The sequence below is a fragment of the Sorex araneus genome, chromosome 3 (genome assembly GCF_027595985.1).
Source record: "Sorex araneus isolate mSorAra2 chromosome 3, mSorAra2.pri, whole genome shotgun sequence".
Classification (NCBI taxonomy): Eukaryota; Metazoa; Chordata; class Mammalia; order Eulipotyphla; family Soricidae; genus Sorex; species Sorex araneus.
Window position 1 is genome coordinate 76772803 of NC_073304.1, and position 14037 is coordinate 76786839.

Sequence of the window (14037 nt, forward strand, 5' to 3'; positions counted from 1 at the left end):
AGGCTCCCCCACACTGCACCAGGTGAAAATTCCTGTAATAGAACTATAGAATAGAGGGCCAGAGCAATGGTACAGCATGGTAGGGCACTTGCCTTGCATGCAGCAGACACAATCCCAGTTCCATCCCTAGCACCCTGTATGGTCCCCTGAGACATCAGGAGTGAGTGATCCCTGAGCACAGAGCCAAGAGTAAGCCCCAAGCATCACTAGGTGTGACCCTAAACAAAAAGAAAAAGAAACTATAGAATAGAATGGCTTTGAAAAGAATTTAGATGTTACAAGTTTAACCAACTTCTCATAAAATCCAAGTCTTAGGTAGGCTATTGGAATTATCATCATCATTATTATTATTTGCTTTTGGGGTCACACCTGGCAATGCACAAGGATCACTCCTGGCTCTGCACTCAGGAACTACCCCTGGTGGTGCTCAGGGAACCATATGGGATGCTGGGAATCGAACCTGGGTCGGCCGCGTGCAAGGCAAACGCCCTACCTGCTGTGCTATCGCTCCAGCCCCTTTTGGAATTATTTTTACCTCTTACCACCTGTGAGCAAAGCCACTATTTTGCAACACTGTTTCTAACCTATGTAACAAATATATAGAGAGCGTCAATTATTTATGCTAATTATTTATGTCCTTAATCCTGTTTTAGGCTTAGGGATGTGAGAGTAAAGGTAATATCTGTAAAGAAAAAAATACTAGGGACCAGAGTGATAGTGCAGGGAGCAGGGAGCTTACCTTGCACTCAGTCACATGGGTTCAATCCTAGACATCCCATATGGTCCCCCAAGGACCACTAGGCATGATTCCTGAGTGCACAGTCAAGAGTAACCCCCAAGCATCACTGGGTGTGGCCCCCCAAATCAAAATAAATAAATAAAAAAGAGAAAATATTATAAAGAATTTGGTTCAAAAACTAGTTAAGTAGTATAGAGATTATGCTTCTTGCCTTGTATGTGGTCAGCCCAATTCAACCTCTGCACAGAAGTTATCCATGAACACTGAGTCTGGAGTCTGCCCTGTGCACTTCCTGGTATGGCAAGGAAAAAATAAAGGGGGGTTGGAGTGATAGTATAGTGGATAGGGCACTTGTCTTGCACACGGCTGACCCAAGTTCAATCCCCAGCATCCCATTCCATATGGTACCCTGAGCACTGCCAGGAGTAACTCCTGAGCACTGCTGGGTTTGAGCGACTCTCCCCCACAAAAAAAGAGAGAGAAAGAGAGAAAAGGTAGTCGATAACAAATAAAACAATCAAAACCTGCCGTTAGGTCAAAGGCAAATCATTATCTGTATGGCAAACCATAATACCCATAAATAGAGAGAGTAAGAGGGAAATTGTCTGCCATAGAGGCAGGGGGAGGAAAGGAATATGTGCACTGGTAGAGGGATGGGTGTTTGATCATTGTATGACAAACTCAAACATGAAAGCTTTGTAAATGTAGCTCACAGTGACTCAATAAAATAAAATAACTATATTCAAATTTTAAAAAATCAAAGACAAAAATGTATCACTGTAGCTCATTGGTAAACAAGCAAATAAATGTTTGTATTTTCTATAGCGTTTTTTAAAAAAGAAAGGAAGGACATAATGGAAAAAGAAAATTCAAATCAAATCAAATAATTTTTTGTCTTTCCATATTTCCACATAAACCTAGCCCTCACACATTCAAAGTATATGCTCTCTCCTAATCAATTTAAGTACTTTGTCTAAAGCACATATACGTAAACAAAAGATGATCTCCTATATGGGCCAGAGAGATAGTACAGGGTTCGAATCCCCAGCACTACCTGTGGTTCTCCCTGAGCACCACCAGAAGTGATCCCTGAGATAGAGTTAGAAGTAAACTCTGTCAGGTGGCCCCAAACATGTCCACCCTCAAGGAAACTAAAAAATGAAAATTGTGGATACAAGTCTCAATATTCCATGTTTTTTCAGTGTCACATGAGGAAGAAGTTGTAGTATACACAAACATGCTGAACTATGTCCCCTCACCCCCTTGAACATACACACACTCACACACACACACACACACACATACACACACACACACAAAGTACTGTTATGTGATAAGCAAGGGTAATTACCAATCTGCTAGGGTAAAATAACCTGAAATAAACAGTCACCAAATACTGTGTAATCACTTGGCCTTTTAATCTATTTCATCTCAGACTTGCCAGTGGACCAGAAAGTTGTCTACCAGGCCAATAAGCGTCAGATCATTTCCATCTTGCCACCTATCCAACAAAAGGTTGCATCAAATCCTACCACGGATCCCACGCTACCCAAAACATGGTTTGTTTTACATCTCTTAATTGCTTTCCTACCAGGCTTTTGATCTTGAAAAGGTATGGATTTGGGTATTTTGTGTGTGTCTGCTGCACTGTGAATACTGGTATATAGTACTTAGTGAAATGTCTGTTATTTCCCTGCAGGCCATCTATATCAAGTTCTCATACTCTGTTCCCTTTGGGCCATTTTTACCTATTTCCAACACCCCAGTTGAGAGATTCTTTATTTCTGTTTTTAGCACAATCAAGGGGTCCTGGAATAGCTCAGCAGTAGAACCTGATAAGGCTGGTGAGCCCAATAGTCCTGATAGCTAGTAGCTATTGTAGATCACAGAAGCCTTTTGATCACAGACAGTTCTATGCATAATATTTCTTTTTAACCTTTTTATGTACAGCTACCCTGTGTCTACATAAAAGAAGTAGGAGGGATTTTATTCTGTAGTTATAGGGTTCCTATAATTAGGAACCAATCAATCATCAAATTTAGGGTTATTAGAACTCATTAAAGCTTTATTATCCTTACTTCTATCACTACTTTTCTAGCTTCTGAGGGACTCATGTCAGGTATATTCATAGGAACACTGTCATGTCCAGCATCATTTATTAAGCACTCCTTCATGAATGGAGAGATGTCTCTATAGAGTGGCTTCCAATGTAGCACTTAATGAAGCACATCAGCCTTTCAGGAACCTTTAGGTGTGCATAGTATTTTATTCGTATGCTCTTGTCTGAGGCATATTTCTAGCAGATGAGAAGATACATATTCTCCTCATTAGAAATCTACTTACCACCACAGAATCTTTGACCTTCCACTTATCAAATTCTTGAAGTACAGATATTATTTTATTTTAGTTCTCCCCTCCCCACCCAAAGGATCAGCTTCAATTCTCTATCCTTATCTGTGCTTCACCCTGTGGTAGAAACAGAGAGGAGATTAAAAAATAAATAAATAAAAGAAGAAGAAAAAACAGATTGTACACCCTTAAATTTTAGCTTTTCTTTTCTCTTTCTTTCTCTTTCCACCATAGAGATAAGCACACTCTACCTAAAGAGAAAACAGGCAAACAAACAAAAAATTGGAAGCAAAGGCTCATTAAAATATAAATTAATCCTTTAAAACTAGACCACACCCTGAATCCCTGCCCCCAATCTCCTGTACCCAATCTTATCTTATTAGGCACAAAAGCATTAAGGTATAAATCAGAAGACTTGGACCTTTAGTTCCACTTCAGTCTCTTATTTAGCTTAAGTGATTTGAGTTTACAGAATCTCAGTTTGCATTTCTCAAAAATATACTTGTGCCTTCCCCCTTCATCTCATAACAAGTTTTGAAGTCACATAAACATGGATATTAAAGTGCTTAAATACTTGAGCAAATTACAAATATTTGTGTGATTTTTGCATTTATCTGCCTATTGGTCTAATCAGGAGAAAGCTCAGGTCCAAGTCATCTATGGACAATAATATAGTACTTTTATGTATTAAAATATTTTAATTATTAGAAATATAATCTATCCTGAATTTGGTTTTGTTTGTTTTTGGACAACTCCAGCTGTGCTCAGGACTTACTACTGGCTCTGAGTTTAGGGATCACTCCTAGTAGGTTTGGAAGACCATATGAGATGTTGGGAATCAAACCCCAGGTCAGCTGCGTGCATAGTGCATACTCTACCCGCTGTACCATCATACCAGCCCCTGAACTTGTTTTATACTCCTTAGTTCATCTGTTATAAAATATGTGTTGTATCGTAAGTTTCTAGCATTTTTTTATGTAACAGATTTCTAGTGCTGATATTTCAATACCAACCAGATGGGAAATTTCTGAAAATTTTTTACAAAGGTGATATATTTTTGGGCTGGAGAGATAGTACAGTGGGTAGGTTGCTTGCTTTGCAAACTGGATTTGACCCCAAGCAAGGAAAGCACCTTAACCCTTATTTTACTTTTTTAGCCCCTCCCAGCCCCAGATTTTTAAAAAATTTTGGCACCACATCTGGTAGTGCTTGGGGGACTGTGTGTTGCTGGCGAAAAAAACCTGGGGTTCCTATATGCAAAATATACACACAGACCCTAGCAAATGTTTGTTTGTGAATGACAGTTAAACTTATTTTTCTTCTCTTCCTCTTTCTTTTTTCCTCTTTCCTCTCTTCTTTTCTTCTTTCTTTCCTTCTTTCCTTCTTTCTTTCTTTCTTTCTTTCTTTCTTTCTTTCTTTCTTTCTTTCTTTCTTTCTTTCTTTCTTTCATTCTTTCTCTCTTTCTCTCTTTCTCTTTCTTTCTCTTTTCCTACAGCTTCTCATCTCCCTAAATGTATTGACCACTAAAATTCTATCACTTGAAAGCTGGGATTATGGCTCGGTGGAAGACCACTTTACTTGCATATGTAAGGCCCTGGGTTCAATCCAAAGAACCACCCAAAACACTTAAAATAAATTTTACCACTTGTACTGGGCTGGAAAAATTAAGTAGGATTATATTATTTTGCAGCTCTTCTCATCAAGAATTAAAAGACTCACCACACCTTGAATCTATTTTGTCCTTATGACTTGCTATGACCACAGGAATGTAGACAGAATGAAGTTGTTCTAGTGCTGGAGCATAGGTCTGAAGAAGCCTTGTTGCTTCTTCTTTCCCCCTTTGGACTATCTCCTAATTACTATCATACTACAAGGAAGCCCAGTCATGTCAGTCTGTTCAACTGCCATACTGGTGGGTGTGTTCAACTGCCACACTGGTGGGTGAGGCCATTGGATCATTCACTTGTTTCAAGTCACTTCTAAATATATGTTCATGAATAAGCCCAGGTGGGACTAGTCAAAGAGACATCCAGCAAACCATAGGACCAAGAAGGATGTTATTCACTGGCAACAAGAGAAAACTAAAGACCAGGAGAGTTATTGCTCTCTGTGCTCTTGTATGACCTTCCTTTTGAAGTACCTTCCTTTCTGGGCATATATCTTCTGGCCACTACCAGACTGCAATGTCACTGAGGGTGAGATGATATTTACTGATCTTAGATTTTTCCTAAAGGATCATGTCAAGAACTAGGCAAATAATAGGTGATCAATCCACTTGCACAATCATTAATAGCTCCTTCTTGAATCCTGGGACTCCAATCCCAAGGGGATTTTTAAAAATAAGGCAGTGTCATCATGAGAGTACCTAGAGAACCATTATACTCCTCACAGCCCTGTCCCATACTGCATGTCCCAAATCTATATACAAGTTGACCTTAAAAGAATATACGGAGCCATGGATGCAGCTCGAGAGCAGAGTTCTTGCTTTGCATGTATGAGGGCCTGGATTTGATCTCTGGCACTGCAAAAATAAAAAAGGATCTATATAGTTATTCTGGAATTATTCCACCACTCCCTGACATCAGTGTCCTCCCAAACTATCAACACATTCTTCCTACTGATTGACACTTCTTCATTTGCCATTCTAGTCACAAATCCCTACTACATACTACATAAATACATATTTGTTTTGTAGGTCATCTCCAGCATGGAGATACTTTGGAGGATACTCCTAGCTCAGTGCTTGAGGGTCATTTCTGGTGGTGCTCTAGTGACCACTAACCATGGGGCTCCAGCATACACATCATGTTCTCCAGTCTGTTGAGCCCATGTCCTGGTTTTAGAAAATATCACTAAAAGCCCAAACTGTGAAAAAAGGCAACCGATCTATTAGTCCATTATTTTGAGTTTCTTCAGGCCACACCTAGTGGTATTCAGGGTTTACTCCTGGCAGTGCTCTGGAGGCTATCTATAGTGCCAGGATTTGAATTTATCTGTCTCTCTAGGATCCAGTTTTCCATTTCTCCCACAATTTTATAAGGATAAGACTCCATTTTGAATGAACATCAAATATGGCTTTGCTGAGGGCTAGAATGCATATGTAATGAAAGTGCAAATAATGAATGCTATTGCATTCATTTCACAATGCCCCTGGGTGTATGTGCACCAGAAAGAGCACAGAGTATGGAATAATGTCCCAATCTTCTATGAATTATAACCCCACCCCATTTTGCACCCAGAAATTACTTGTTTCTTTAAGTTTAATTGGGACCTAACTAGTGGAGTAATATTAGCTTCTAAGTGGAAGTTGGCCTGGGAGAACTGTTTGTAAAAAAAAAAAAACAAAATCTAGGTGAAATCTCTGGCTCCCAATCTAGCCACAGGTGCTAAGACAGCAACAGTTTCTTTGGGGGTCAGGAGGGGAGATGTTTGGGTCACAAACATCTGGTAGTGCTAAGGAGTAAATCTTGGGTATTTGAACTGGGCTCAGTTGCATGAAAGGTAAGTGCTCTAACCCCTATCTCTCTGGTTCAGCTATAGTTTATTAATATTAGTTGCAGGGGACAGGCTGCACTTTCCTGTAGGTTGTTAGATTCAGCAGAGTTTGTTCAGTCCCTAAAGTTTGTTCAGGCTCCCATAAAAAAGCATATTTAATCAAGGAAAAGGGCTGGCCGGGGCCTTTAAATTTGGTTTTAGAATTACTGTAGGACTTCAGTAATACCAGATAGTGATTACTTCTTCCTTTATAACAAAGTATGAAGGAAAGAAATAAAACAGAACCTTTTTTGGGGGGGTGGGGCATGAGGCGGTCTGGGGGTTTTGATTGAAGGTGTTTAGGATTTATTCTTGGTTTTGTCCTCAAGGGCAGTGCTCAAGACACCATATGCAATGGCATGAATCACACAGGGTCCTTGCTGCCAGTAAGGCAAGTGCCTTAACACTTGTACTATCTCTCTGATTCCAGAACCTTCTTTTGTCGTGTTCTTCAGGAAATACAGCCATTCTAGTATACCCTCACTCAAGGAACGACTACAGTTAATAGAACTTAGCTTGAGCTAGAATCCTTTGATCTTCCAGTAATCCTCCTGTGATAACTGCCCTTCCTGTCTACACTTGCTTAACTAAGGTAAATTACTTCAATAGCACTATAAAACAAATGAGATCTCTTTAAGGTGATTTACTTTTACTTTTATCCACCATTAACTCCAGAATTATAGTCAACTCACCCTACACATTAATAATAATTAACATGGGAGTCCTTCTAAATTATTCCTTCTATAATAAGCCATTCATTCACTTTGACTGCTGGTCCCTGCTTTACCCTGAAATACCCAACAAAGTTGCAACAATTAAGGGGAAAAAATTCCCAGAGGGACCTTACACATTTTGTTTCAATCTGGGTAACCATTTAGTAGAGTATTTTGATAAACTGTAAAAAAGGTCGTATGGAGGCAGAATACAATATTGGGGACAATATGCAAGGTAAGGTGCTCGCCTTGCAAATGCCAGACCCAGGTTGGATCTCCAGCAATCTATATGTATGATCCCTCAAATTCCCCAGAAGTGATCTCTGAGTGCAGAGTCAGGGGTAAGCCCTGAACACTTCAGGGTGTGCCCCAAAAAAGCAAAGAAAAGGGAAAAAAAGAGAAATCTTATATGCTGTGGAAGCAGTTTGAAGAATATGTTGTAACATACTATGGGGTGGTGGATTGACTGGAGTAAATGTTGCTTACAATCACTATCAAATTTGTTGGGTGGCTAGGGGCAAAGGTGAGACAAGTCCGAAGATCCTCTGATCTCCAGAATAAGGAACTAAAATAGCTTACACTCTGTCAAAAAGACTGACTCAATTAGAATTAGGAATCAAAGTTGAGTAAACTACAACTCTTACCTAGTGCTAGGCAGTTATAAAAGAATAAAGTCCAGAATTTAATCAGGGATAGAGAGAGGAGGGCATCTGCATGGTAGCTTCCAACCATTCAGAAATCCCAGTGAGATTCTGGGTTGTTCACCTTTTAAACTCATTATTATCTTTTGGTGAAAACCCCCAGAATCCAGCCACAGCCATGCTCAAGGCCACTCTCCACACGCTTGGACAAGCCTCACCCATGAAAGAACTAACAGAGGAACCCAGGTATCCAGGACCTGTGGCTGAGATCTCCAAGCCTGCTCAGATCGGAACTGGGCCTCCTACACCCAGATCCCCAGTTTTCCAATAGCTTGGAAGTCACACCCACAATGCCCCCTCCCCCCCATGTAATGTCATCAACGGCCAAGATTCAGATACTATAAAACAAAGCTCCGGGAAGAGAGCAACGCAATTTTTCCTGGAGTGCACGGTCGCGCGACCTCCTTATTTTTACTTACTTACTTATATTATTATTATTCCTCAAGGCAGAGCCTGGCACGCTCTCCGTGACGTATTTGATATGCCAAAAAACAGTAAAAACAACATGCTTTTGAGTTCCTAGAGCGAGCAGACTCCGTTGGGCTACATAAGCACATAATAGGGACAAGTGAAGACGTTACTAGCGCCCAATCGAGCAAATCAATGAACAACGGGATGACAGTGATGTGACAGTGATTATCTCTTGCAATAGCCCCTAAGAAGCTCGGGAGCTATTCCTAGCTTGGTCCTCCAGATAGCGGTGAGGAGACCATGCAACGCTCGGATCTAACCTAGCCTACTGTATGCAAAGCAGGTGCTCTAGCCCATGGGGCAACCTCCTCAGCTGAGGTAATCGCGGTACCCTTCTCTCCTGGCCCGTCTTCACTCTGCGATTTCTCAGGGAGGATAACCGTTTCTCCATCACTCTCTGAGAAGCTTTCCGCACTTGCGGGGCTCTCCCCTTGAGCCACGCCCCTTGAGCCACGCCCCCTAATTAGGCGTGAAGTTCGGGCCAATAAAGGGCGCCTCAAGGATCACAGGACCAGAAGAAAAGTCTTCGCCAATGACAGGCTAAGAATAACCGCACAGAGGAAGAGCACTCTGAGTGGTGTCGCTGGGCCAATGAGGAGCAGTGATTAAATACTGGCTCCCAGCGCAGAGCCCCGGACGCCGGGGCTCCTCAGACACATGACCCGCGCAGCGAAGTCGCCCAGCCCCACCTCCTGATCTTGAGGTAGCGCGATGGGCCACGCTGCCAATGGTTCTCAGAGCCTCACGTCACGTGCACTGTGTGCAGGCCCAGCGGCCTCTGGAACGTCATGTGACAGTTGACGTTAGCGCGTAGCTGCCCAATGGCAAAGAAGAGCTGCGTTGGCAGGCCCGGAGATTGGTTTCTTTCGGCGAATCTAGCACGAGGGGAGGGCGGACAGAGCCAATCACGAACCGCGGAGGGCGGAGAGAGCCTATCACGTGCCGCGGGACGGAACGGGGCGGGCCCCTGGTTGCGGGGTGTGCGGGACTCGCGGCGCGCAGGCGCCCTGGGGACCCGGTAGCGGCGGCGGCGGTGGCTTCGGCGACGGCAGTGGCGAAAGGGAGCCGGGTCTTGGGCCGCAGCGGGAGTCGGTGGCGGCGGCCATGGCAGCAGATGGAGAGCGATCACCGCTGCTCTCCGACCCCGTCGACGGTGGTGCCGGCGGCAATGGATTAGTAGGGCCGGGCGGGAGCGGGGCTGCGCCCGGGGGAGGCCTGACCCCCTCCGCACCACCTTACGAAGCCGGTAAACATGCCCCGCCCCAGGGTAAGCCGGGGCGGGTCCGCGGTGTGGCCGGGAGAGGCGGGCCGGGGGCGGGGCCGGGCTCCAGGTGCGCAGTGGAGGCACCTGTTACCCCCTGAGGCTTCCTGGCCTCCCAACCCCACCCCCGCGATCGCTACCGGACTGGGGTGTGGAAGGATTTCGGAGGAGGCCGACAGACGTTGCAGAGCTGGGTCGCAAGGGTTTCGGACCGGGAGTGCCTTCATCCTGTGCAGCATGGCGGGGGCGTCTGCCAGCGATGCCAGCTTGTTTTCCTTCCCCTTTCTCTCCAGCGTTTCCCCCCTTCCCCCAGGGGCACCCAGCCGTGTTGCCTGGGGAGGACCCACCCCCTTACTCGCCCCTGACCAGCCCGGACAGTGGGAGTGCCCCCATGATCACTTGCCGAGTCTGCCAGTCTCTCATCAATGTGGAAGGCAAGATGCATCAGCATGTCGTCAAATGTGGCGTCTGCAATGAAGCCACTGTGAGTTTCACAGATTTATAAAATGGGCCCTTTTCTTGGATCCTCTTTTTTTGGAAGTGGGGGAGGGGGGACTGGGGCCACACCCGGCAGTATTCAGGCTTACTCCTGCTCTGTGCCCAAGGGATCACTCCTGCAGGATCTCAGGGGGCCTTATGGGATGCCCAGGATGAGCCCTTGTTGGCGGCTGCACTATCTCTTTTACCCTAGTGAAGATATATTTGTTTATTTGGGTTTGGGGCCACACCCAGCTGTTCTTATGGTTTACTCCTGTCCCTGTACTCAGTGATTACTCCTAGTGAGACTTGGGGGTCCATGTGGGGGCTGGGGTTTCGGTATCTACCGTACTCTCTGCAGCCCCTTGGGTCCTCTTCTTTAACCACCCCTGTTCCCCCACCCTTCCCCTTTTGGGGGGGATCCACGTGCTTTAACGAAACTCAAGTTTCACTTCCAGCAGTCTCAGTCATTGCCTAATCACATGTGCCCGGATGCCCCGACTACTTTTTTGCTTGCTAATTTCTTGCTGTATACCATTTTTACTGTCCTGTCTCTTTGATTTCACCTCCAAAGGTGCTTTGGAGGAAATGGGGAAGAATTCAGGGCAGAGGTTTGCTTACAGATGTTCCTGTTATTCTTTAGCCAATCAAGAATGCACCCCCTGGGAAAAAATATGTCCGATGCCCCTGTAACTGTCTCCTTATATGCAAAGTGACTTCCCAACGGATTGCCTGCCCTCGGCCCTACTGGTAAGGCTTTAGGTCGGGAGTGGCATTAATGGACAAAAATTGAAAGCAGAAACCATAGGGTTTATAGAGAGTATAGAAGTGAAGAGATTCTGGTATTTAGAAGAGAAGGTGAACTATTGTGCCTCTGTATAGCCATCTTTCTGATAAAAAAGAGTAGGGCCTTTAGGGGAGAAAGGGGGAGGTGGGAGCTTACTGAGTGCTCCTGACGAAAAAGGGGAATTAGAAGCCTGTCGTGTAAGCAGTGTCTCTTCCTCGGTAGTATAAGCAGGCCTCAGCCCTACCGCACCCCTTTGGGATAGGGTTGGGACAGAATACCTTCAGGGTACAACTAGAGGAGCTTGGGCAAAGGGTGGTGGTGGGGGGGCTCTGAAGGTAGAAGAGTATGGGAGTCCTTAGGATTCAAAACTTCTTGTTAGTTTTTAGGCCACACCTGCCAGTGCTCAGGGCTTACTCCTGGCTCTACACTCAGGAATTATTCCTGATGGAGTTCTGGGGATCATATAAAATGCCAGAGATCAGACCCAGGTCATCTGAGTACAAGCATCTTAACCACTGTACTTACTCTCTCCAGCCCCTAGGATTCAAAACTGTTCTTGTTTATTTGTTTTTTGACCACACCTGCCTATGTTCAGGGGTTACCCCTGGCTTTGCACACAGGAATTACTCATGGTGGTGCTCAGGAAAATACAGGATGTCTGGGTTCAAACCTTGGTCAGCCATTTGCAAGACAAGTGCGCTGTCCCCTGTACTGTTACTCCATATTCAAAACTTTTTAAAAAAACTGTCTTTGTCTTCTCTACAGCAAAAGAATCATCAATCTGGGGCCTGTTCACCCGGGACCTCTGAGTCCAGATCCGCAACCAATGGGTGTCAGAGTTATCTGTGGACATTGCAAGAATACTTTTCTGGTGAGGAGGTGCATTGGGAGGCTCTAGGCTGAGGGGTAGGAGTGGGAGAAGGCATTAGGAGTCATCAGGATTATATTTCTGAATTACAGCAAATCCCAACATCTGTTCTGTGGGAACCTATTCCCCACCCACCCCCACGCTGAACCCAAGGTCTGTTTAAGATAGTCTCTGCTTCTCTTTCTCTTTTTCTGTAGTGGACAGAGTTCACAGACCGAACCTTGGCCCGTTGCCCACACTGCAGGAAAGTGTAAGTGGTTACAGAGTTTCATGGTTGATTGGGTAATGTGTAGAGTCAAGACTCCATAGCCTTGCAAGCATCCGTTTCTTTGCCTCCTTGCAGGTCCTCTATTGGGCGCAGATATCCACGGAAGAGATGTGTCTGTTGCTTCTTGCTGGGCTTACTCTTGGCGGTCACTGCTACTGGCCTTGCTGTGAGTAATCAGGACCCGTTCCTTCATTTTTGAGCCTCTCTCTCCTCCACCTCCCTACACACACACACACACACACACACACACACACACACACACACACACCACCACCACCACCACCACCCTTTCCTTCATTTTTGAGCCTCTCTCTCCTCCACCTCCCTACACACACACACACACACACACACACACACACACACCCACCACCACCACCACCACCACCCTTTCCTTCATTTTTGAGCCTCTCTCTCCTCCTCCACCTCCCTACACACACACACATACACACACACACACACACCCCACACCACCCCCCCACCACCACCACCCCCATGATAGAAGCTGAGGGATTTTTGTCTGCTTTGTCTTGATTTAATATATAGAAAGTCTTTGTTACTATTGTAGAAGTGAAAAAGAAGCCATCTCTATTCTGCTGAGGATAAGACATGGTGAAGTGCTAAGTAAAGAGTTGATAGTTGGAAACCTGGCCCAGTTGTCAGACAGTAAGAAAAACTGACATGGGACCAGAGAGCTCAGTGGGCTAAGCATCTCATGAAGGTCCCTTTGATCCCTAGCACTGCACGGTCCCCCATACACCGTTGGGACTGACCTCCCCCACACAGAACCAGAAGTAACCCCCCTGGGTACTGCTGGGTGTGGCTTTAAAGGAAAAAAACACCTGACAGATGGGGATTGTGTGGGTATGTTACTGTCCAGGGGAAAGGTACCCAGATAATTGGGCCCCTAGAAAGGTCCTAAAGGGGACAACACTGGAGTAGGGAACAAGGCAGCTTGAGGTATGTGTTATTTATGATAGCTCCTAGAAGTTGCTGTATCCATAGTGAACCCATCTTTCTTTTTCTTACCAGTTTGGCACATGGAAACATGCGCTGCGATACGGAGGCATCTATGCAGCCTGGGCATTTGTCATCCTGTTGGCTGTGCTGTGTTTGGGCCGGGCCCTCTATTGGGCCTGTATGAAGGTCAGCCACCCTGTCCAGAACTACTCCTGAGCCTGATGACCCGCAGACTGTGCTTGGCCTCTCCGTGGTGGGGACTGTGACACTACAAAGGGAGCCGTGGTGAAAGGTTCCCTGGGCTCCTCTAAGGGGAGCCAAGCAGCTGCCTGCCTTTTCCTGGGGAGAGGTGGGAAGGCACCAGGCCTGCATCTAGGTTTGGGAAGGTAGAAAAGACTACTACTGGCCCTCTGCTTTCCTCCAAGGGTTGCTGTGTTTAGGGTGAAATAGGTGAAGTGTTGCCCCTAAACTTGGATGCTGAAAAGACGGTTTTAGACTCGTCCTTCCTGTATGCTCCCTGAGCCATTCCCGTCCCTTACACATTCCAGGGCATGGTGGGGGTGGGTAGCCCTGGGGGTTTCCCTCCTTCTTGTGCACCATTAGGACCTTGCTGCTGCTATTGCACTTCTCCAGGGGCTGGCTCTGGCCTTGGTACCCTCAGTCTCCTCTCCCCCCCATTCTGTGTCCTGTGGGGGTGGGGTCAGCTGCTGCTCTGTACAGAACCACTGGAACTTACATGTATATAACTATTTAATGTGGGGTATGTTCCCCTAGTCCCGGGTCTGTGAATTCCTCCTTCCAACCTTGACACCCGCTAACTGGACTGGGTCCCGGGGTTGTGGTCTTGGGGGAGGTAGGGACTTCTCTGTGCTTGTAAATAAATAAGGTCATGACTCTACCCTTTTCCAGTTG

At 45.5% G+C, this 14037-nt stretch overlaps 1 protein-coding gene across 2 annotated transcripts; it reads left to right on the forward strand.

The window, feature by feature from the left end:
• The first annotated feature begins 9465 nt into the window (after positions 1-9465).
• Positions 9466-14023, forward strand: PIP4P1 (phosphatidylinositol-4,5-bisphosphate 4-phosphatase 1). 2 transcript variants are annotated; one of them, XM_004609514.3, is made up of 7 exons: positions 9466-9774; positions 10062-10252; positions 10889-10995; positions 11798-11903; positions 12098-12150; positions 12244-12334; positions 13198-14023. In XM_004609514.3, exons 1-7 carry the CDS (start codon positions 9612-9614, stop codon positions 13339-13341), a joined length of 855 nt encoding a protein of 284 aa, XP_004609571.1. In that variant the 5' UTR covers positions 9466-9611; the 3' UTR covers positions 13342-14023. The 2 variants fall into 2 exon arrangements, with proteins under 2 accessions (XP_004609571.1, XP_004609572.1); XM_004609515.3 differs by having other exon boundaries at positions 9466-9753.
• The last annotated feature ends 14 nt before the right edge of the window (positions 14024-14037 follow it).

What these genes read in the sequence shown, in the direction of transcription:
- PIP4P1 (XM_004609514.3), top strand. Translation starts at nt 9,612, where the DNA reads ATGGCAGCAGATGGAGAGCGATCACCGCTGCTCTCCGACCCCGTCGAC. An exon ending in GCCTGCCCTCGGCCCTACTG is followed by an intron (nt 10,996 to 11,797) that starts GTAAGGCTTTAG and finishes TCTTCTCTACAG; the next exon opens with CAAAAGAATCATCAATCTGG. An exon ending in ATTGCAAGAATACTTTTCTG is followed by an intron (nt 11,904 to 12,097) that starts GTGAGGAGGTGC and finishes CTTTTTCTGTAG; the next exon opens with TGGACAGAGTTCACAGACCG.